The sequence below is a fragment of the Seriola aureovittata genome, chromosome 13, assembly GCF_021018895.1.
Source record: "Seriola aureovittata isolate HTS-2021-v1 ecotype China chromosome 13, ASM2101889v1, whole genome shotgun sequence".
Classification (NCBI taxonomy): Eukaryota; Metazoa; Chordata; class Actinopteri; order Carangiformes; family Carangidae; genus Seriola; species Seriola aureovittata.
In genome coordinates this window covers 6,116,883-6,137,946 of record NC_079376.1, presented here as the reverse complement: position 1 = coordinate 6,137,946, position 21,064 = coordinate 6,116,883, and the positions used below count along the sequence as shown (strand labels likewise).

General features: G+C 41.2%; 1 protein-coding gene across 4 annotated transcripts in view; it reads left to right on the top strand.

The window, feature by feature from the left end:
- The first annotated feature begins 496 nt into the window (after positions 1 to 496).
- nin (ninein (GSK3B interacting protein)) overlaps positions 497 to 21,064 on the top strand; it is a 29,413-nt gene continuing 8,845 nt past the window's right edge. For 3 of the 4 annotated variants that reach the window (XM_056394008.1, XM_056394006.1, XM_056394009.1), the window contains exons 1-16: positions 497 to 604; positions 7,874 to 8,086; positions 9,098 to 9,191; positions 10,397 to 10,569; positions 12,819 to 12,864; positions 12,946 to 13,121; positions 13,465 to 13,611; positions 13,886 to 14,053; positions 14,299 to 14,435; positions 14,663 to 14,803; positions 15,302 to 15,476; positions 15,698 to 15,808; positions 15,943 to 16,032; positions 16,255 to 16,390; positions 16,512 to 16,633; positions 16,863 to 17,986. In XM_056394008.1, coding sequence (XP_056249983.1) covers positions 524 to 604; positions 7,874 to 8,086; positions 9,098 to 9,191; positions 10,397 to 10,569; positions 12,819 to 12,864; positions 12,946 to 13,121; positions 13,465 to 13,611; positions 13,886 to 14,053; positions 14,299 to 14,435; positions 14,663 to 14,803; positions 15,302 to 15,476; positions 15,698 to 15,808; positions 15,943 to 16,032; positions 16,255 to 16,390; positions 16,512 to 16,633; positions 16,863 to 17,986 — 3,134 coding nt within the window. In that variant the 5' untranslated portion in view covers positions 497 to 523. Of the gene's footprint in view, positions 605 to 3,907; positions 4,170 to 7,873; positions 8,087 to 9,097; positions 9,192 to 10,396; positions 10,570 to 12,818; positions 12,865 to 12,945; positions 13,122 to 13,464; positions 13,612 to 13,885; positions 14,054 to 14,298; positions 14,436 to 14,662; positions 14,804 to 15,301; positions 15,477 to 15,697; positions 15,809 to 15,942; positions 16,033 to 16,254; positions 16,391 to 16,511; positions 16,634 to 16,862; positions 17,987 to 21,064 lie in introns of those variants that run through there. The other variant, XM_056394007.1, reaches the window with a different exon arrangement.

The following is a 21,064-nucleotide window of genomic DNA, read 5'->3' as shown; positions in this document are numbered from 1 at the left end:
TACAAACAAACACTTGGCTTTTTCAGACTCATTTCCTCTGATCCACAAATCGTTGTGTGCCTGAGCAGTCATGTAATACCCACTAGACTCCATTAGGAGCAACTCAAGGGTTTCTATCGTGCCACTCTCATCCCACCTGGTTCCCACGTTTCCATGGAGATAGATAATAACAGGATGGCCGTCTCCCAGAGTCTCCCGATACCACTCGGGGCTTTTCCCTGCGGCCTTCTCCCATTGGCTGGCAGGGAGTGTATGCCTATGAGACACAAAGATAGGGGGGGGGACTGAGCATCCCAAACAAATACGCTTGTGTTTTGAGACATACAGTAGGTTTTTGAGTGGATCCCGTGCCGCTGAATGAGTAGAGTGCTGTCGTATTCAGCCAGGAGCCACCTGTACCAAATGTGCGCAACTTGCAGTATTTTCAAGTGCTGATGCACTCAAAATGGACACAAAAGGAATCCGAAAATGACCTACCATACTCCCACTGAGATACCTTCCTCCGTGCCGAGGTAGAAGTTGCATGTGTGATTCACAACATCCTCAGGTCGGCCAAGATCCACAAAGAATGGAAACCTCACTGTGGTACACAAGAGCACACAAGGTCAGTACGATTTCTCTTTATTGTCTATCTTATCATATCATAATGTATCGCGTTGTATCGCATTGTCTCAAATTGTAAACAGTTGCATGTGCTATACTTCAGTATTATCATTTATTACTCTCAGTGCAGTTATACTGAAATAATAATAATAATTTTGTGTTACTATTTCACTAAAATGTATCTGCCCTAATTAATGAGTGACAGCATGTTGTGTAGGCACTAGCTTAGTTTAATATGGGTGGAGAGTCTTGTCTAAAGTAACGCATTACAACAGTGCACTGAACAAACATTTGATTGATTTAAAAAAAGGTTTGCGACATGGTAAAAATGTTACCACATCACAATGAGGCACGTGTGTATGTGTATATGCAAAAATGTTCATATTACTGTAATAACAATAATGAGTTCAACTACATCGCCATGGTATGGTATGGTATGGTATGGTATGGTATCTTATGGTATGGTATGGTATGGTATGGTATGGTATGGTATCTTATGGTATGGTATGGTATGGTATCTTATGGTATGGTATGGTATGGTATGGTATCTTATGGTATGGTATGGTATGGTATGGTATGGTATTGTTCAAGGTTATGAGTTATGAGTTGGTTTGGTTCAAAACCTGATGAAAACCTGCTGCAGTCACAGCTCTTCTATTTTTGAAAATGTATTATTTTACTTATTGATTATTTTGGAAATCCAGTGCACATTACTCCTAATTATTGTGGCTGTATTGAAAACACGACACTGTGGCATCAGTGTAATATACAGTAGGCTATTACATCAGACTGTGAATGTTGGCAGGCTCATGGGTCTTTGAAAGAAAGTTTGATGACACACAACGGGCCTTTTCATAACAGACATTTTGGCTTGTCACAAGTAGGAAAAGCAGAGGTGTCATTATTAACACTGATGATGGCTCCATTCTATTTAAGTGGCTCAGTAAAACATGACAGGGTGACAGTGTCACAGCATGCACATCACCAGGTCCCTGAAACTGAGCCAGCTAAATGGAATTCAGCCATTGCTAATTTTATTATTTGCACTTGTGCTTTTACTTTGTGAAAAGACAAAATGTCTTCTCACTGCAACTGCAACAAACAACATGCTGCTTTAGTTGAATAAACTGTGCATTTCTGGATTTAAATACATACAAATATTGATTTTTGGAGATGTAAGATTGAATAAACACTCTGGACGGGAAGCACACAGTACTTACACAAGTGAGCAAATATGGCGTGGCCCAGTATCCAGGGGAACAGGTAGAGAACAACCGGCACTGAAGCATAGACAGTGATCAGAAATGACACAGCTCTCTTCATTTCGGCCACACGTGAAATCAGTCAGCCCGTCTGCAGCTACAAAATCTGCCCCGCTGTCCAGTTCAGTGTATTCCCTTCTGCTTGTTTCAGTCTCGAACTGAGAGAGAATCCAGCAGCGCTCTCCTCCTAACAGCACCAGTATTGTGAAAGGCAGAGAAAAGAGGTCAACGTTCAACTGAGACGAATTGTGTCCTCTTCTGCTATTGGTTCACATTTGATAGAGTGATTCAAACATGTCGTAAAAGGGAAATTGTGTCAGCTTTTTAGGCTACTGATAAAAGTATAAAGTGTGTCACAAGAACAATGACAACATAGGACACAAGTTTGTAGAAAGAATCCAGGCCTGTGATGTTTAGCCAACCCACCAGTCTATTAAGAAGCATTAAATGTAGTAAAATCATACACAGGAACAAACATTTGCTCATAAAAATACCCTTACCACCCCTGTAATGCCACTCAAGCAACAAAACAGAACACACTCAGCTGACAGATCACCACAGTGCACTGCAGGGCATTGTGGGTATTGAAGTTCTTTGACATTTTGCACAATAGATGTTCAAATACTTTTAATGTCAACATATTAACACCATCATATATGTTTAAAATTATATTTCTTACCCAAGTGTGACATTTGAAGTGGTTTGATTGACTGAGACTGGATTATCAACCAGAAAAACCAGAGTGGCAATGACTTTGGAAGAATTCAGTGTGTAAAGTGTACACACTGTCTCCTGACATATGAGATCACATATTTTCCTTGTGCAAGACAGTGACAAACATAGGGGCAGCTAGGTCCAAGGTTGGGTATGAATTTAGACCAAGAGCTGCATTTAGTAGCAGAAAAAGTTCCCAATAGACCCAATAACAGTATTATATTAACCTGATTATCTTATGTTTAAAATGTTGAAGTATTTTATTAATTTTATAGTATTGGTTAGTAGACTGTGGCCGGTCAGGAGTAGAAGCGTAAAGGAGCAGAAATTTTAAATACTCAATTACCTTAAAACTGCACCTAAGTATTAGTAGTTGAGTAGATGTACTTAGTTACTCACCACTTCAGGGTGTTTCTGCAGAGCCCCCTGCAGACCAACCAGTATATTCTGTGTCCAGGATCAGTTCGTGAGAGTAAAGTTTATTATCAGTGATACAAGGACCTAAGAATGAGAGATATTTCTTTCTCCCTTTCTCAGTGTATAATGTTTTGAGTAAAGTCTACAGTTTGTTTTTGGCAGAATGCACTGTGTGGATCTGGGGTCAGCAGTTAGTTAGATACAGTAAAATATGCTATATATATATATATATATATATACATATGAATTTTGTTCCATTTAAATGAAAAGTGTGCTATTATTTATGTACATTAATCATCTGGAAGGTTTATTAGACTGTATAAAACAGCTCAACACAGAACAAGCTTGTCTTTTCATGTGGGGCAGGGTTAGATAGTTACATTTAACTATATAGTATATATTATTATTTACAGGGTCTTGCATTTATTGTTATCCACTCTAAATTTGTTAAAAGATCATGAGCAAATTTAGATGCAAAGTATGAAAGTGAAAACTTTCCAGGACCACTATTTACCTACCATTATTTTTAAGTGTACACACTGTGCTCTGACACATTACTCTACATATTTTGCTTGTGCAAGATGAGAAACACAAGGGTAAAACTGAGGATGGGTGAATCCTTCTAGTTCAACCAACGACTAAAAGTTCAGTGCCAGAAAAACTTCCCTATCTATGCCTTAAGATGAATACAGCCAAACAATAGCGTACCAATAATAACAGGAAGCTTTCGCCATCTTTTAAAGCAGGGAAGTATTTTATTAATTCCACTGTTGGTTTGGTCCACAGGGGGCCAGGCTGTGGCCAGTCAGGCCGTCGCAGGCTCTCGGTCACCGCCCCTTCCTCTCTCAGCCGCTTTTCAAAATCCGCTACGAGCCAGAGGAGGAGGATGATCCAGCCGAGGACACAAAGCAGCTCCCAGAACCTGTAGAGACAACACACACACACTCTCTCTGCTGTGAGGACATAAAACGTCTCTTGCGAGCCTCGATAAGTCAAACTACCGGTAACTGCCCGTTGTATTTGTGGAGAGGGGTAATTTACCTGCGGCGGGGGGAACCACGACGCGACAACGGGGGGGAGAAATGTTGTAAAAGTTAGTTTTACACCCGCGGTCAATCACCAAATTTCGGTTGGAAAAAGGAGCCAACTGTCGCCTCAAGTTCGGAGACTCTGGTGAGTGATTTTAACTGACAATTTTAAACCAAACGTGTCTTTTGTCCGTTGCCTCCTCCTCTGTCTTTCTCAGCCGTTTTTTTTAACGTAAATTTTTAAGGATGAAGTCAGCCAACGGTAAATCCCGACCAACCGTTCACTCCCAACACGCCTGCTGATAAATTAGCCCGGTTAGCATAGCCCATCACTTTCCTATGATTATCCTCTTTGACTCGTTAAGCTACATAAACTACTTCACAGCTGGTTAAGGCTATTATCATGTTTATAACTGACTTCGTGAGCTTTACTCAGGTGCAGTCAATAAGTTAGTGTAGCAAGCGGTGTTTCTAAGGCGACCGTTGACAGTGTAAACATTAAGTAACTAGTGAAATGAGATGTTAATTTCACGTTTTCTTTGCCGTTTTGACTGTTGCTTTTCCTGTACACAGGATTAACAGCAGAGTTAACAGTTGAACTTCTTAGAAACTGAAATGTGGCTGTAAAATGGTCTATTTTAATCTAAAACATTGTGTAGCACCGGATACATTAGTTTTCACATCCTGGAGAAAACACTGTGGTGAACATGACTGTGCAGTTGTGTGCAAATGATCTAACCAGGATTTATTGATTTGAAAATGAGTCATTTAGACTCTTGTGATGCCCATCTCTGATCAAAATCCCTCCTCAGCCAATATCATGCAGTGTTTTCTTTCAGCTTCACCTAATGGAATCACAGCTTTCACACTGTTCAAATGTAAATTAGTTTTGATATCCATGTGACTGTGGCAGCAGACATATGCAGGTTGTTGTTGGGATTATTTTCATTATTGATGAATTTTTCCAACTTTTTTGTTGTTGTTGTTATGAATAGTTTTGTCTGTAAAATTACAGTAAATCATGAAAATGGCCACACAGGCATCTTCATGAAACCTTCAAATGTCTGTTTTCAGTTTACTTTCATGTATGACAGAAACGCAGTAAACCACCACATTTTTAGAAGCTAGAACCAGTAAGTATTTAACATTTTCTGCTCACACTATTACCAAAACTATTACACATAATCAAAATTTTTGCCCACTAATTTTCTCTCGATCAACATATCCATAAATCAACTAATCATTGCCGCTCTAGTTGATGCCAAGTAAACTTGATAGCAGTACAGTCAAATAATGGCGCGCTATAAATAAGTGATGGATCTACTTGTAGATAACTTCAGATCTCATCAGTCACTTTGTGTAGTTTTAATGTAGTTCATCCTGGACAAATAATGTGAAAGATAATAGAAAATGCAATATGATAAAAAATCCCCTGTGATTACTTGATACTGATAACCAACTAAAACAGTTTGTACCAAAAATGGACCAAAGGAAAATTTGAATTTGAAACAAAATAAATATAACACTCACAAAAGGAAATAGTGTTTTCTTTAGTTCAGTGACATTACTTCTTCCAAATATGATTCTATTCAAAGACAGTATGTGACAAACAATATAAAAGTAACTCCCAGTCCTATACAGTCCTGTAAATGGAGGAAGCCTCTTTGTTCCACAATCTTCTCCAATCTGGGAGGAATCAGTGTTTCACCAGGCTGATGTTTAAGAAGAAAAGTTTTGAAATCTTTACTCTTCTGATTGACATCTGCTAGCGATAATTACCAGTCACATCAGTACCAGTGAATGCTGGGATGGTGTGAGGATTAACCTCCTTCTTGTGACCGGGATGGACCCGATTCTTTGGCCTCAGCAGCTGTCAACCCATGGCCACCATGAGCCACAGTGACTGGGCTGAGCAGGAGGACTACCAGGATAATTGGCTCAGAGGCTGCTTGCAGAAAGCAAACTGACTTAGTGTGACAACATGAGCAAAGTGTGTGGAGAGAATCTGATTTAGTGAAAACCTGAAATGTGGTCAGGATGGATCTGTTCTGTATTGCAATTTTCCTGCATTTGTTCTGATAATTTCTTGGTATTGTTGCACATTTTCTTTGCATACTTGCAAAACATGATAGCTTTAGAGAAGCTGCCATACTGCAGAGCCGTGCTCTTCTTGCATTTCATAAGCCGCTCAAATGTGCAGATGCAGAATACTGATTTGGTTTTTGTGGACAGCCTATTGTCTGGGGTGAATGGGTACCCCGAGTCTGGGGTGTGGGGGACACCTGGCCGAGCGCTTCATGATGTCCCTGAGAGCAGCTGGAAAAGCAGGGGGTCAGGCGGGTGCTCATTGTATAGATATATAGGCTCATACTGGGAATTTCAGCTCATTAAATATAGTTGTATGCTCTTAATTTGAAACGTAATTCTGCAAGGTCTTAGATTCAGCATGAATGTAATGTTTATGTTGGAACCAAGTGAGTTAGCATGAAAATAGTTTAAAATACAAAAACACAAAAGTATTCAAGAACTGCAATTAAAAGTGCAGTAAACAGTAATATTAGTTTTTAGTAATATTAGTTGAAATCAAGAAAGTAAAATATTGACACTATATGAACATGGGACTGGTGCCAACAGACCCAGCGCTTAGGTAATGTGCAGAAATGTGTTCGTAAGATGAGGTGGTGCAACGGTCAGATATAAACTTATTAAAAGTATTTGTGAGTAAAAATAGAAGTAGATGAATGCTGTACTCTGATCAGCTCTCTGCTGCTATTTCCAGTCATGTTAACTGACTTCCTTAAGCTTCAGGTGGCTGACCTGGGCTGTTGCGTCTATTAGTTATGTCATTGCTAAAGGGAGTTTTCTTTTTTTGACCCATGATGACCTCTCGGGTTCGACTCTCTTAAAATAACAGATTTACCTCTAAGATAACTACCAAAAATTCATTGTTTGTGTTTTTGTTATTGGTTTATTATGCATTTCATTGTTGTGCTCAGCTCCAGACTTCTCTTTGGGGCTCCCCTTTTTTTTCTCCACTTACTGAAATGATGCATCACAATAGAAAGAACAAAAACTTTCTCCATGTGTCTGTAATTGATGCCACCAGCCAATAATTGTTGGCACAAGGCTCTGGTGTAACCATCTCAATTAGTCCCAGGCTGCTTATTCCACTTGGTTCACTGCCACTTTGTTGTCTTTGTCTCGGTCTTTATAACTAGTTTGCATACCATTAAGTCTAAAAACTTCAAACGTGTTGCTTTTTATATAATGTTTATCATTATCAACTTACAAAATAATGATTTGTATTTTGTCAGCCTTCAAAAAATCGAATGTCTTTTAGATTTTACCATATTGTTCATTGATAGTATTTATAAAAAAAAATCTGAAATGTATTAAAAGGTTATATCTTCCTGTCATGTATTCCTGCTGGAGTGTTGCTCAGTGTTGAGAGAGTCATGGTCAGTGTCAGACTTGGCCATGCCTATCAATTTACCTGATTGTCTAATCACTGTAATTGGATTAGCCAAAACCTCCCCCACAAATGACGCTGGAGCAGCGTGTTGGTCGCTCAGTCGCTCAGCGACATTCTCAGATGAAGGTGCTGTTAGGAACACATCCTGTTGAGATAGATGTTTCCACCCTGTTTGTGAGTATTTTTTAATAGTGATTTGATGAACAATGCTGTAAATGTAGAATGAAGAGATTTTGACTTCTTATCTCTGTTTTGGTTTGCATTGTAACAATGAAGTTGAATGCTACTAACGCTCTGCTATATCACTGTGGTTGGACACAAGCTAAAATGTAATGTAAAACATGACAAAACAAGGATTTTCATACCTTGTTTTTCAGGGCAGGGTGCTGTCCTGTGGGATGGATGACGCCCAAGAGCAGGACCACTACGAGGAGCGCCTAAAAGAAGTTTTTAACAGTTTCGACACCAGTGGCTGCGGCTCTCTGTGCCCAGAGGAACTCTCTGACCTCTGCCAGTCGCTGCACCTGGATGATGCCACTCCAGCTCTTCTCAGTATCCTGCTGCAGAACCAGGACCGCCTCACTGCCAGGGTGAGTTTACTCCTCTGCCCCTGAAAGAAGTTGAAACGATGGAAGAAGCAGTCACTGCATGTCTTTGTTTTTCTGTGGTGTGCAACATTTGGAGCAATTCTCTCAGAAAAGATGTATTTGCGAGTGAATTCTTGTTATTTTTCTGATGTACATGTGAGCCGTGGCCTTTTGGTTTTCCTGTGCATAGAGTCCTCTGTGTCCTTTGATTTTGGCAGATGCCTGTGAGCCACTCCAGCTTTCAGGTCTTTGTGTCTCGAGGCTTTTTGCCGCTTTGTTAGCCGTCTTGTTGAGGAGAAAATGTGCCCCTGTCAGCCTTCATCCCAGGTGTCTGTCGCCAGGACAACCAAGCAAGCTAATCACCATTCACAGATGCATCAGTTTGAGGGTGCTCCATGTGGAAATGTATGAAATGGGGAGGACACTGGTCAGATGTGTATAATTGGACTTCAAACTATAGAGTTCGTATAAAATGCAGTGTACATTTAGCAGATCTCCAGTACATTTTTTTTCTATCTTAAAGTAGAAAGATGAGATAAATCACATAAACTGCTCACCTCTGCACTTTTGCATCAAGTTTTGTTTGTCTATAAGCGTGTGCACAGACAGATGGCTATTGTCTTGCAAGTGCGGGTGTATGTGGGCGGGGTAAATGTTAGCAGAGGGGCCAGTGAACTGATTGCCTACCCATGGCATCCAACAATAAAGTCAAAAAGGAAAAACCCCCAGCCAGCCTCCAAAGCACAATACTCAGGGTTAGCAGCTGTTGATTCTTGAAGTGTGACCTCCCTGCTCCAGCTCTGACAAACCCTCCTCCACCCAGACACCCAGGGACACCCAGCCTCCATCCAGCACACAGGGAATTACACCCAGTCTTAGGAATTTCATGAACTTTTGCTTTGTTTTTACTTTGCTTCAAATATTAAGCATTGCTTGCATTTTTCTACAAAGAAGTCTCATGTTTATTTGAGAAAATACTTCTGTGCATAATCTCTGTTGTAATTCTTGTTGCAGGTTGACTTTGACCAATTCAAGAATGCACTGATTCTGGTTTTGTCATCAACCATCGAGACGCCTCAAGCGGAACAGGACACCTTGCAAAAACCAGGTAAAGTGTTTTTAAAATGCCTGCAGTGTCAGCCTGAAACAGAGCATGAAGCTGCATCATTAACATAAGCCGTGTTTTATGTCATTATCAGTTTAATATTGAACTTCAAGGAAACCTTATCCATTTACCGAGTCATGCAATCGGAGAAGGTGACTCTATAAGCTGAATAAGTGGAACAACCCCCATGCTGATTCAGCTGTAAATCTACATATAGAGGCACAGAGCCAAAAGCATAGGACCCAAAGCCAATTAGCTAACAGTTGAACTGTGTGCACGGTCAGTTACGGTTAGACCACTGGCTTGGCTTGATACTTAATTGGTGTAACTAACACAGTGAGGGCTTATATGCGAATCTATTTCTTAGAAGATATATTTGTGCTTTAAATTGTTGAATATCGTGATCCATCATTTTGTGTGAAATGATCAGACTGAGAGGGTTTATGGTAAATAATACATTAACACACTAATCATTCTCTGATACTTCATATCAAAGTTAATACTTCACTGTCGGTGTCTTACTGTCAATCAAGCATAAAGTGAACTAAACCCAAGTTCCCCTTGAAACCACTGTTGACCTGTAGTTTCCGTTCTAGAGACAAAAAAATCTGTTCTAAAACAAATTGGAACGTGGGTATAAAAGATTCTTTGGTTACCGCTTTTAGAGAAGTAGCTGCTTTTGGAGAAGTAGCTGCTGAAGGCTGAACGAGCATGAGTCATTGTACATTTTTTCCTCTTTCTAACACGGTATCTGCAGGTTTTGAAAGTCTTGAAAGGCGCATTTGCCTTGGAAGGTATTTAAAACAATAATAATAATAATTTAAAAAAAAAATCATAATGGGCAAGTTTCAATTTTAGCAAAAACATAAATTAACTTAAATTAATCATTTTTCATTGGTTAATCCAGTCGCCAATTTTCTGCTACTTCCTCTACTTAATTAATTATATAATCATTATATTATTATTATAATTGTTGTAAAAACTGTTGAAGAACTCCTAAAAGAAGTATATAAGGCCATATATTCCCCATTGCTTTCATTTTTTGGCTGGTATGACTGATTAATAAGGTTGTAAATGTCTTAAATTTAACTGCAGAAACATTGTTTAACCATGTTGTCAGTTGCCCACATGTATACTTTTTAATTTCTTTGCAAGTAGATGTGACATTCATATGATTTTCCTATTCCTTCATCACTGTATCCCCTCAGAGAGTCCAGAGATCCAACCAAAGTTTGTGAAGGGCAGTAAACGTTACGGCCGCCGCTCCACGCCGGAGTTAATAGAGCCTATTTCTGACTTATCCGAAGTTCCCGATGCAAACCCAGCAGAGGGAGAGGATCTGGAAGACAACTATGACTCGGCTGTTCCCAGGAAGCGTGAGGTAAAAGCATAAGACTGATGTCCTCTGAGTTTTTCTAGCTCTGTTCTGAACCTCCAGACGCTGGCATGCCGTTCTTATCGCCTCCTGTCCTTGCATGTGCTGTGTTTCTCTGCAGCCGCAGACCGACGGCGGGGCGTTATTCTTAGCTAATCAGCTTAGCGGCATGCAAGGCAGATCCTGAAAAGTAATATAGACGCTCCAACACAGGATTCACAAAGCTCTGTTCATTGCATAACAATGCAGCACTGTCTGTAAATAACATTGTGAGCATAATTACTGTTTAATAAGCCTTGGGTAATCAAGATGTAACCGCAATGTTTGTGCAGCGTCGTCAGTTTAAGGTTTCATGTTGCGTTTCTGTGTGTGTTGATAAGTGGTCGGTGTCAGGTTGAACTTTGCCCTGAGTGTATGTGCTGGCTGTGATGTGCTGGACAAGTTGGACACTGTGATGCTTACATCATGTCTAAACATATCAGAGTTTTCAGCAGATAAAGAGAGAGACAGACACACATTGTAGTGTTCATGGTTGTCAGTACCTCCAGCGGCTGCTTTCAAGTGTCCTCCATCTTTATTTAAAATTGACATTAGATGCCTCCTTAAGTCTACACAGGATGGCTGTGACTTCAGTCCAACGAGTTTTGCTGTGACAGAGTTTATCTGGCGTTAATTCAGCCGTGGCCATGCGCAGCTGAACGCTCTGCATGGTTCCTCTGGTTGATCTTCTAGATCCTTTTCTTGGATAATCCTGCTCTCACTGCTGAAATAGAGTACATTCAACATATGTAAGGATGATCAGCAGTCTGTGTAATTTATCAAGAATAAGTGCAGACATTCAGCAGCTTCTCAAATGAGGAGATTTGCTGATTTTGTCAGTTTTATATGTAAATTGAATATGTTTGTGTTTTGGATTGTTGTTTAATAAATGATAGATAGTTAGATGCAGGATAAGAATTATTGACTGCTGTGGCCTTGGGACAACAGGATCCTTTTTCATACTAATGCCAGGTTGAACTGGGAAGTGTGGATGTGCTGCAGCAGAATAAACGACAACAAAGAAAAGTTTCCAACTGGTCACCAAAGCGATATAATGACGGCCAGTTCGGCTTGAATGTGGATGAATGTTTTAATATTCTGCGTGTTGTATGTGGCTCCACCCCAGATGCCTCCCGGCGCCAAGACAAATACTATTCGAGGCATTGAACTGAAGCGTGTCTTGGTATTGACTAATCTAGGTTGCAACAATGCTACAATGTCCGGCCTTGGGACCAGCAGATGGGGCTGGGTCAGGGGTGCTCTGCCACAGAGACTGCAGGCCTGGTGCTTGGGGAGGAGGAGGGAGTTTGGCTGTGACAGAGGAACAATGAACCCCGCTACCCCCACCCTCCTGGATGCCTACACACCATGTATCAAAACGCCACTTGCAGAATCCCATCTGTTCTTCATTCCCTCACTGTTTGCTTCCCAAACAATAGATGGCCACGCTGGGACTGAGTTGGAGAACAGTGGGTCACACCCAACAAAACCCCTCCTTCTTTCCTATTTCTGAAAAGCACAAAAACTTCAGTTTTTATATTGTTCTATGTTCAGCCCTCTATAAATACTTAAAAAAAAATTAATAGCAATAAACAATCTTATTTTAAAGCCCATTTGATATCTGGCCTTTTGATCATATTGCATGATCTTCATCAGCACCAGTTTTTCAGCTGGAATTATAGATGTTCATCACAATCATGTTGGTGTATGGCCGTTAAAAAAGCTTATAATAATAATAATCATATATTATTGTTTGCTTCTTTTTAATCATTTTTATTTATTGCTCAGTATTTTTGGCATGAAGTGTGTCTGAAAGGAGGAAAATAAAGAAAAGTGTGTCTGTCCGTGGCACATTTTCTATTGTTCCCACCATTATTACCACCATTCCTGATTTCCCACTGACCCTCCCTGAGGGCCCGTGCCGTCACAAAAGCTCTCTTGTGTTTTTTTGTGAGACACTCCAGCCCCCCCACCCCACCCCCCCCGCACCCAGACTCAGCCTTGCCTAATTTAAAAACATGTTTGAACTCATAAACAGCTGATTGTCACAGGAGAAAATTACTTCTGCGAGTATATATGTTAATGTGGTAATTTTTGTCACAAATGAGTTTCTATATTTTGACTGTTTAAAACTGAAAGGGCTGGATTGTTGAACTGAAGTGATTGTTCATAGGCTCTTTGTGATATTTATTTCCATTCCTTTTTGTCTCTAACAGCGCTGGAATGCTCTCGAGTTAAGCACAGAGGAGTATGAGGCAGAAGGTACGTCTTCCTTTTAGAAAATGTCCTTCATACTGTAGATGTCTGTCAGAAAATGATCACAGCCTCTTATCTTGCGCGTAGGCCAGATGCATCTCTGGAACCCCGATGAGCCGAGCACACCTCGAGGATCCATCGCTCCTCTATCGGCCCGTTTAGAGGAGAGGTTGCGTGAAGCCTGTGAGGAACTGGCTATATCGTGGGACAGATGTGCTAGTCACACTGAACTACTCGCTCTCTGTGAACATCTGGGACTGGAGGTTAGTTGAAGATTGAATGGAGAAACTATTTCTTTCAGGGCAGCTTTTTAAAATCCCATTATCAGAGTTTCTACAACATCGAGCTGCATTTCGATGCACTCTGGCACACAAATACTTCTTTGCAACAAAAGGTTTATGGCTCTAAATTAATGTGATTATGATTTGATGTTGAAATTACTATGCCTCGTTTTTTTCTTGTTTTTCTTCTGATTTTACAGCTCATTAGACAATTTGAGTCCAAAAAAGTGTAAAACATACACACACTGTATATACAGCGTAAAGTAAATACCAGGTCTCTGGTAAAAAAATGTGACTTGAAGAAAAACATGCTGTTATTTTTCAGATAAACTGGGACATGCTCCTGAGTCTAACCGGTGATGAAGGGATGAACGTTCAGGAGTTTGTATCCAGGGTTGTAAACCACAACAAACCCCCCACACCGTCCGCCTCCACACCCTACAGACAGCTGAAACGACATCACTCCACTCAGGTACGCTGTTTGCTTAGCTCTAGCTGGTAACAACATGTGAGCGTCAATCCCTTGTTGTTAATCAAGTTTATTGCTTATTTGTTTTTGCTTCATTAAAAAAATTTTTATGCAACTTCCGTGATTTGAAGACGGAAGCAAAATTTAGTTAAACGTATGTTGATTTTAAACCATTTTTCCTTTCTAATTCCTCTGTAATGGAGTAATTGAAATCAAGATCTCAGGTTGCATTGAGTAGAATTTTGGAGATTAACTCCCTTTTTTTCTCCCTGTGCAGCCCTTTGATGAGGGAGGCCGTAGGATTGCCACCCCCTGTGCTCTGACCAGCAGCATTGGCATGCGTCTCTTCTCCACCCTCGATGATGGGACCGGTTTCACTCCGGTTGAATACCTCCTGGATGCCTGGATAGATGAAGGCATTGAAAACAGCACTGAGATCCTGCAGGTACAACAATATACTTATTCTTCTAATTACAACTGGCCATTACTCTTAACTATCATTAGCATTTTGAATTAGTAAGTTGAACTCATTTGTACATCTTTAACAGACAGCTGATGACATGAAAGAGGAAATTATTTACAAAATTTCAAAAGGCAGTTTTCCATTTTCTTTACTATTCACAATGCAAAAAGTAAAGAATTTCCTGAAATATTTTCTAGTAAGACAAATGTGTAATTGTTTTTTTGCAGGCTTTGAATTTCAACCTAGATGGCAAACTGAGTCTTAGTGATCTCACCATGGCACTTGAAAATGAGCTGCTCGTTACTAAGAATGGGATTCACCAAGCAGCACTGGCGAGCTTCAGAGCTGAGATCAGATATCTCCTGTGAGTATGAGTCACCGCTATAATGCAGCTCAGTAAGATTTTAATTCTTGTTTGTGTTGTGTTTATGTTTGATTAGTTATACGTGGAATCGTTATAGATCTGCTGATTAGACTGAAATAGAACAAGATAAATTAAACTTCTAGGATCATTTATTAGTTTGTTTGTCGTCATGTCATGTTACTCTTTGTACATTTATTATTGTTATGCCTGTTGTTTTCCCCTGTCAGAGAGCGTGTTGACAGGGAACTCAGGGAGAAAGAGAAAATCCGATCTGACCTGGAAAAAGCGGAGAAGTTGAAAACTCAGCTCGCCACTGAGGTGGACGAGCATCACTCTGCCATTGAGCACATGAATACCCTCAAGATCAGGTAACTGTTATTCCAATGTTCGTGCACCATGTTATTTCAACAAGAAGCCACTGAATATGCAGAATGTTTGAATCTGTTTTTTTAATATTTAATTGTGCCTGTTTTTGTTTCAGTCTGTCCCTTCGTTTATCTGGGCCTCATTACTGAGGTGGATTTTAAGGATTAAAATGCTAAGGGATTATAACTGTCAACTTTATTCATCTAGTCCGTTCATATAGTCTGTAGTTGATCCGAATTAGTTTTGTTAACTTTCACATTTCATTTGAAAATATTTAGAGTTCATTTTATATTTAGAATTATGTTATTCCCCTTCAGAAGCAAATCATTTATCAGTTTGTGGGTTAGCTAAATGTAGTTTCCTGCTAAATTCTGGCTAAGATAAAATATTTCGTAAATGTAGAATCAGAATTATGTTGTCTTAACTGTGTTCTCTGTCTGTTGTACTTTTCAATATATAAACATCGTCATTCTGTATTCTCTGTGGATGAATGTGTACAGGAAGCTTGAGCAGGACCACAAAGAGAAGCTAGCAGCGGTCCGATCAGAGCTGATGAAGGAGATGGACCAGATCCGGCAGCAGGCGGGCCTGCAGCGAGAGGAGCTGGAGGCAGAGATCGAGAAGATCAGAGAGGATGAATCTTTTCTCAGGGACCACCTCTCCATATCTGTGAAGGTACCAGAAAGATTTTGTCATTTAGTTTGTGATGATTGTAATGTCTTTGCGTGTTCATAAATATATATTTAAGCAAAGTATTCAGTGACCAAATGGTTTAATTTGAAAACATTGACATGGCTTCACTTTTGTCTCTATACATGACATTATCATCTGCTCATCCAAACGGATATACTGATTGACTTGTGTAAACAAAACCTGTGTCGTTATCTGTCTTTCAGGAAAACAGACGTCTTGAAGTGGAGCTGCTGGACAGCACGGAAAAACTAGTGGAGGCACAAAGTCAAATTACAAAACTCCAAACAAGTATGGACAGCATAATGAAAGAAAAGGTACCAAAACATTCTGTGGCTATATATTTCATAAAGCTGTTACAAGACTATGTAAGTTTCTGTTGTCTCTTGCTCAGCTTCTTTTTTCTGTATCTTTGTTGATCTTTGTCTATGTTTGTTCTCATTTCCTGTAGTTCGGAGACTTGGACCCCGGCAGTGCAGACTTCTTCCTCCAAGAGGAACGTATCAAACAACTGCGCAGTGGCTATGAAGCTCAGTGCAGGGTAATGGTTTCTTTTTGTTTGCCTATCTGTGCAGACAGGGACGCATTAGATGTGGTGACAGTCATATTAGGTTTACAAACTGGGTTGAAGATGCACTGAAAAATCAAACTATAGGTGAAACAAAGATAGCCCTGCACTGTACGTAGTGATAGGATTCATTATTTCTATTCATTAAATGAATAAAACATGTTTAACGCAATATTCTTTTGTTGTTATTTCTAGGAGCTGCAGGATCGTATTGATGAGCTGCAGTCAGAGTTGCAGGAGTTCCACAGTCTTGGTCGAGTTCTTCAGCCCTGCCACAAACCTCTCTCTGAAGAGCTGGACAGTAAAAGCCCCGGCATGGAGTCTGATCCAGGTAGGCTGCACGAATACTTCTACCACCTATACTGGAGAACTCATTGCAGAGCACTAACTACATCTCTTCATGACACACAGACATTTCGCATCGAAACAAGTTGTAATTTGACTTTTTGCAGGCATCGGTTCAGAGGAGGTTCAGCCATTCAGCATGAGCCTGGAGGCGGAGATGATGCTGGAGCAGCTGAAGGAGCAACATCTACAGGAAATGGAAGAACTGCGAAACCAACTGGAAAGCAAGGTAAGTTTATTTGATACCATGTATTTCACATTTAACAAAACTCTGTGATTTCCATTATTAATAATGAGCTGAGGAGAGACCGCAATATAAATAAATCACAATTCTTGACTTATTTGCCTGTTTGAGATGAATGAAATGACCAATTAATTCCTGTGTCTCAAACTATTGTTAAAGTTGTCTTGCCAAGAGCTTCATATTTATTTACTTACTTACTTTTCTATTGCTACAGATCAATGAATTTGATAAGATGGTAGAAAAGCAGAGGGCGACCCATGATGGCCAGAAGGCTGCCTTAGCTCTCCAGTATCAGCAGGAGGTCCAGGCTTTGAGGGAGGAGATGGTCAGGGTTCAGAGCCAGGCACAGGAGCTCCAGAGCCAGCTAGAGCAGGCGGAGCTGGAGCGGACCTCCCTGGAGCAGAAGCAGGCCGAGGAGAGGGAAGAGCTCGAAAACCTGCAAGAGGAGGAAGTGGGAAACCTCAGACAACAGCTGCTGGAGGCCCACACTTACAACGCAGACCTGGAGGAGCAGCTGAAGACCCTCGAAGGCCAACAGGCTGAGATGGATGAAACCCTTCACACTGAGCTGGAGGAACTGAAAAAGCAACATGCAGCTGAGATGAACAAACTAGAGGAGGAGCATGAAGGACTTTCTGAAGCCAGACTGGAAGAGGAGAGAACTAAACTGGAGGAAGAAAAGGCTGAGATGGAGAAGAGGTTGTTAGAGGATTGTGAAAGGGAGAAGGAACTGTTGCAGCAAAGCCATGAGGCTGAACTGAAGGCTCAACTAGAGGAGGCAAAGCTGAGGTTCGAGGAGGAGCGGGATGAGATCGTGCAGGGACTTACAGAGCAGTGGCAGAAAGAGAGGGCTCAGCTGGATGAGCAGAATAATGAGTCTCTGCAGGTGTTGCTGGAGGAAGAGATGTTGAAACTTGTCAAGGAACAGGAAGAGAAGGAGAGCAAGCTCAGAGAGCAGTGGGAGAGTGAACAAGCTGAGCTTCAGGTGTGTCACGAGGACGCTCTACTTGAAAGAATACTTCAAGAAAGATCGCAGTTACAAGAGCAGTTTGAGCAGAGGGAGAAAAAGCTAAAGGGGGAGTGGGAGAGGGAGAGACTGCAGCTGGAGGAGGATTATGAAGGGATGCTCCAGGATAGGTTGAATGAAGAGAGGGAGAAGCTTGAGGCTGAGAAAGAGGAGGTGGAGAAGAGACTAGAAAATTTAATGGCAGAGGAGAGGGCTCGTCTAGAGGAGAGTCACCGAGAGGCTGTGAAGGAGCTGACGGCAAAGCACACCGAGGAGAGGGACGCACTCAGCAGCTTGTTGGACAAACTCAGAGATGACATCGCTCAGGAGAGGTGAGACACGTGACATTTCAGAGGTTTTTCTCCATTTTATTAATGTCTTAGTAACTTCTTTAAAAGTGCATTATTTACAGGAATACTTAGACACTTTGGGAAATGTCATTATTCATTTTCTTTTTGAGAGTTAAATGAAAGGATTGATGCGTTTCTCACAGCTGTTTGAGAAATATGAAGCTACAACCAGCAGCCACTCATCTTAGCTTAGCTTAGTTTAGCATAAAGACTTGAAACAGGAGAAGCGGCTGGCTATGTCCAAATGCAAGCCCATGACCTGCACCTGAAGTTCACTAATTAACACGTTTTATCTATAAATCCATACTGATGAAAAAAATGACAAGTTGTGGTTGTACAGGGGGCTCTAAGGACTAGATGAGTAAGACATAAGGTGGCTTTGGATAGCACCAGGCTAGCTGTTTCCCTCCTGTTTCCAGTGTTTAGGCTAAGCTAAAATAAGAGCCTCGGGCTGTAGCTTCATATTTTCTGTACAGACTAACTCTCAGCAAGAAGCGGATTTTCTAAAATGTTGAACTATTCCTTTTTTAAATAGGATCAGAATGAAAATGTTGTTTTTGTACAGCATTATTTAAAATTCATTGTACTAATAAGAGTTGAAAACTGTTGCTGTAACAATCATTGAATAACCATGTACAGGAGGGAAATCGAGCTCAGCTTCAGCCAAAGAATCAAAGAAGTGGAAGATCGTTTCTCAGGTGATCAAGAATCTGTTGCAGTGCGTTTTCAGGCCGATGTTTTGAAACTCGAGCAGCACTACCAAAGTGAGCTGAAGGCGCTTTCTGTAAGCCATGTCGAGCAGAAGCTCCACTGGGAGGCGCAGATACAGATGGCTCTTGATGCTGCTGAGGAGCAGAGAAGAATGATGGAGGAGGCCATGGAGCAGGAAAGGGAGAACCTGAATCAACAGTGGACAAAAGAACGACAAGAGCTTGAAAGTATTCACAAGGAAGAACTATACGAACTGAGGATAAAGAACAAGCAACTGCAGAAGGAACTTGATGATTTCATTAGTGCAGCTCAGACTAAAGAGATAGAGCTCAGTAAGCAGCTGAATGACCTCCATAACCGTCTTCAGGAAAGCCTGGAAACCAAAGACGAGCTTCTCGCTCTGTCTGAGAACAAAGCGCTTCAGGCTGAGCTGCTGTTAAATCAAACAGTGGAGGATTTTAAACAGGAAAGAGCAGAACATCTGAACAGCCAGTCAGAACTTGAGGCAAACTACAACGAGATGCTGGTAATTTCTGAGAGGCAGATAATGGAGAGGATTGAACTGTTAACAGAGCGAGACGATTTAAAGATGAAGATCGAGGAGCTGGAGATGCTGCTTAAACAGGCAGTATTGGACTTTGAACTTGAGAGGAGGGAGCTACAGGAACATATATCTAGTCTCGAGGAGAAGTTAAAAGATCATCTTGAGAACGACAGAGAACAGCTTATAGCAGAGAGAGATGTGCTCATAAGAAGAATCGAAGAGCTAGAGAGGGAACTCAGTCAGGTTTTGGCCTCAACAGAAAATGTTGAGAAAGAAGAAACTGAGGAATCAAATGACTTAAACACATTAACAGAGGAGAAGCAAAACACCAGAGACTGTATTTGTTTGACCGGTGAAGAACAGGAAACAAGTTTGGTACCTGAAATCCGTATCGATGATTGTGTTGTTCCTACCAATTCCTCTTATCAGGAACTGGTTTGTTTGTCACCATTGATGGTTGAACAAGATGTTGATGTAGAGACTCCAACGGATACTCCTGATGCAGGGGACGAAAGCCCTGGTACCAGTGATGATGATGATGAAGATGACAACAAAGAACAAGACGATCAAACTGTTGAGACTGAGAATAATAACACATGGCCTGAGGATGGCAGTGGTGTTGCTGAGGGATGTGAAAATCAGTTTGGTACTATTTCTGATTTCCAAACTGGAGATTCAAGCCCTGAAGAAGCCGAAGAAGACGACCATCATTTCAGCTGTTTTTCCACAGAAACTGGGCTTTGTGATGAAGAGTCAAATTCGAAGGATGTTGGAAACAAAAACAAATCTGTTTCCCCAGAGATGCTGCGTGAAGCGGTCTCATCGCTGGAGGTGTTTGGAGGTGTGGATGCTGATGAGGATGCAACAGATGGTGAGAATGAAGTAGCTCTCGAATCATGTGAGGATGAGTTCAAACCTCAAAATATGCCCACTGTGGACTCTGGAGGCCCTTCCCATGAAGATGAGCCATGTCATGGGACTGTGGTTGATCCGTCAGCGCTGGAGGAGACAGGGGACCCTTGTGAACTGGCTCTGGAGGATGCTGAGGTTAATTGTTTCCCAAATAACTGTCACCACTATAAACAGGAGGCTGAACTCGTTTCAAACTGTGAACTTTTAACCGGTGAAATAAAGGACGAGCGTGCTGACTGCACACATGGTTGTCTGGAACATCTGGATAAAGCTGGTGATTGTGAGGAGCAGGGTAGCTCTCTCCTTAAACTACAGGCTTTGTATAACACCGCCACAGAGGAGAACATCCTCCTGCATGAGAAGATTTCTCTGCTCCAACAGAAGACTGAAATACTTGAGAATCTTCTGACTCATAACAGTGAAAAGATCAAAACTGGCCACCAGGTGTTAGAGGAGAACTACAGCCTCAAAGTAAGAATGGTACTGTTAATGGAGCACGTCAGAGAGCTAGAGATAAAGGCCTTAAAAATGACAGATCTTCAGATTCGATATGAAGATTGCATGTGTGAAAATGCCAAACTGAAGGACCAGAACAGTCAACTTGAAAAGAGGGTTTGGAGCCTTGAAAGCAGGATGAATATTTTCAGTGATTTCCAAGATCACCAGATTTCACTTGTGGATGAGATCAGCCGGATGAGGGAAGAAAACGCCAAGCTGTCGGATTTGTTCGGTGAACTGGAGAGGCAGGATGAGATCCCTGGACAATCGGAGAGCACCACAGAGGAGGACTATCTGGATCTAACCAGTCAGCTCCAGCTTAAAGTTCAGGCGGTGAGTGATCTGGAGAACTGCTGTGAAGAGTTTGAGAAGCAGAACACCCACCTTCGCAGAGC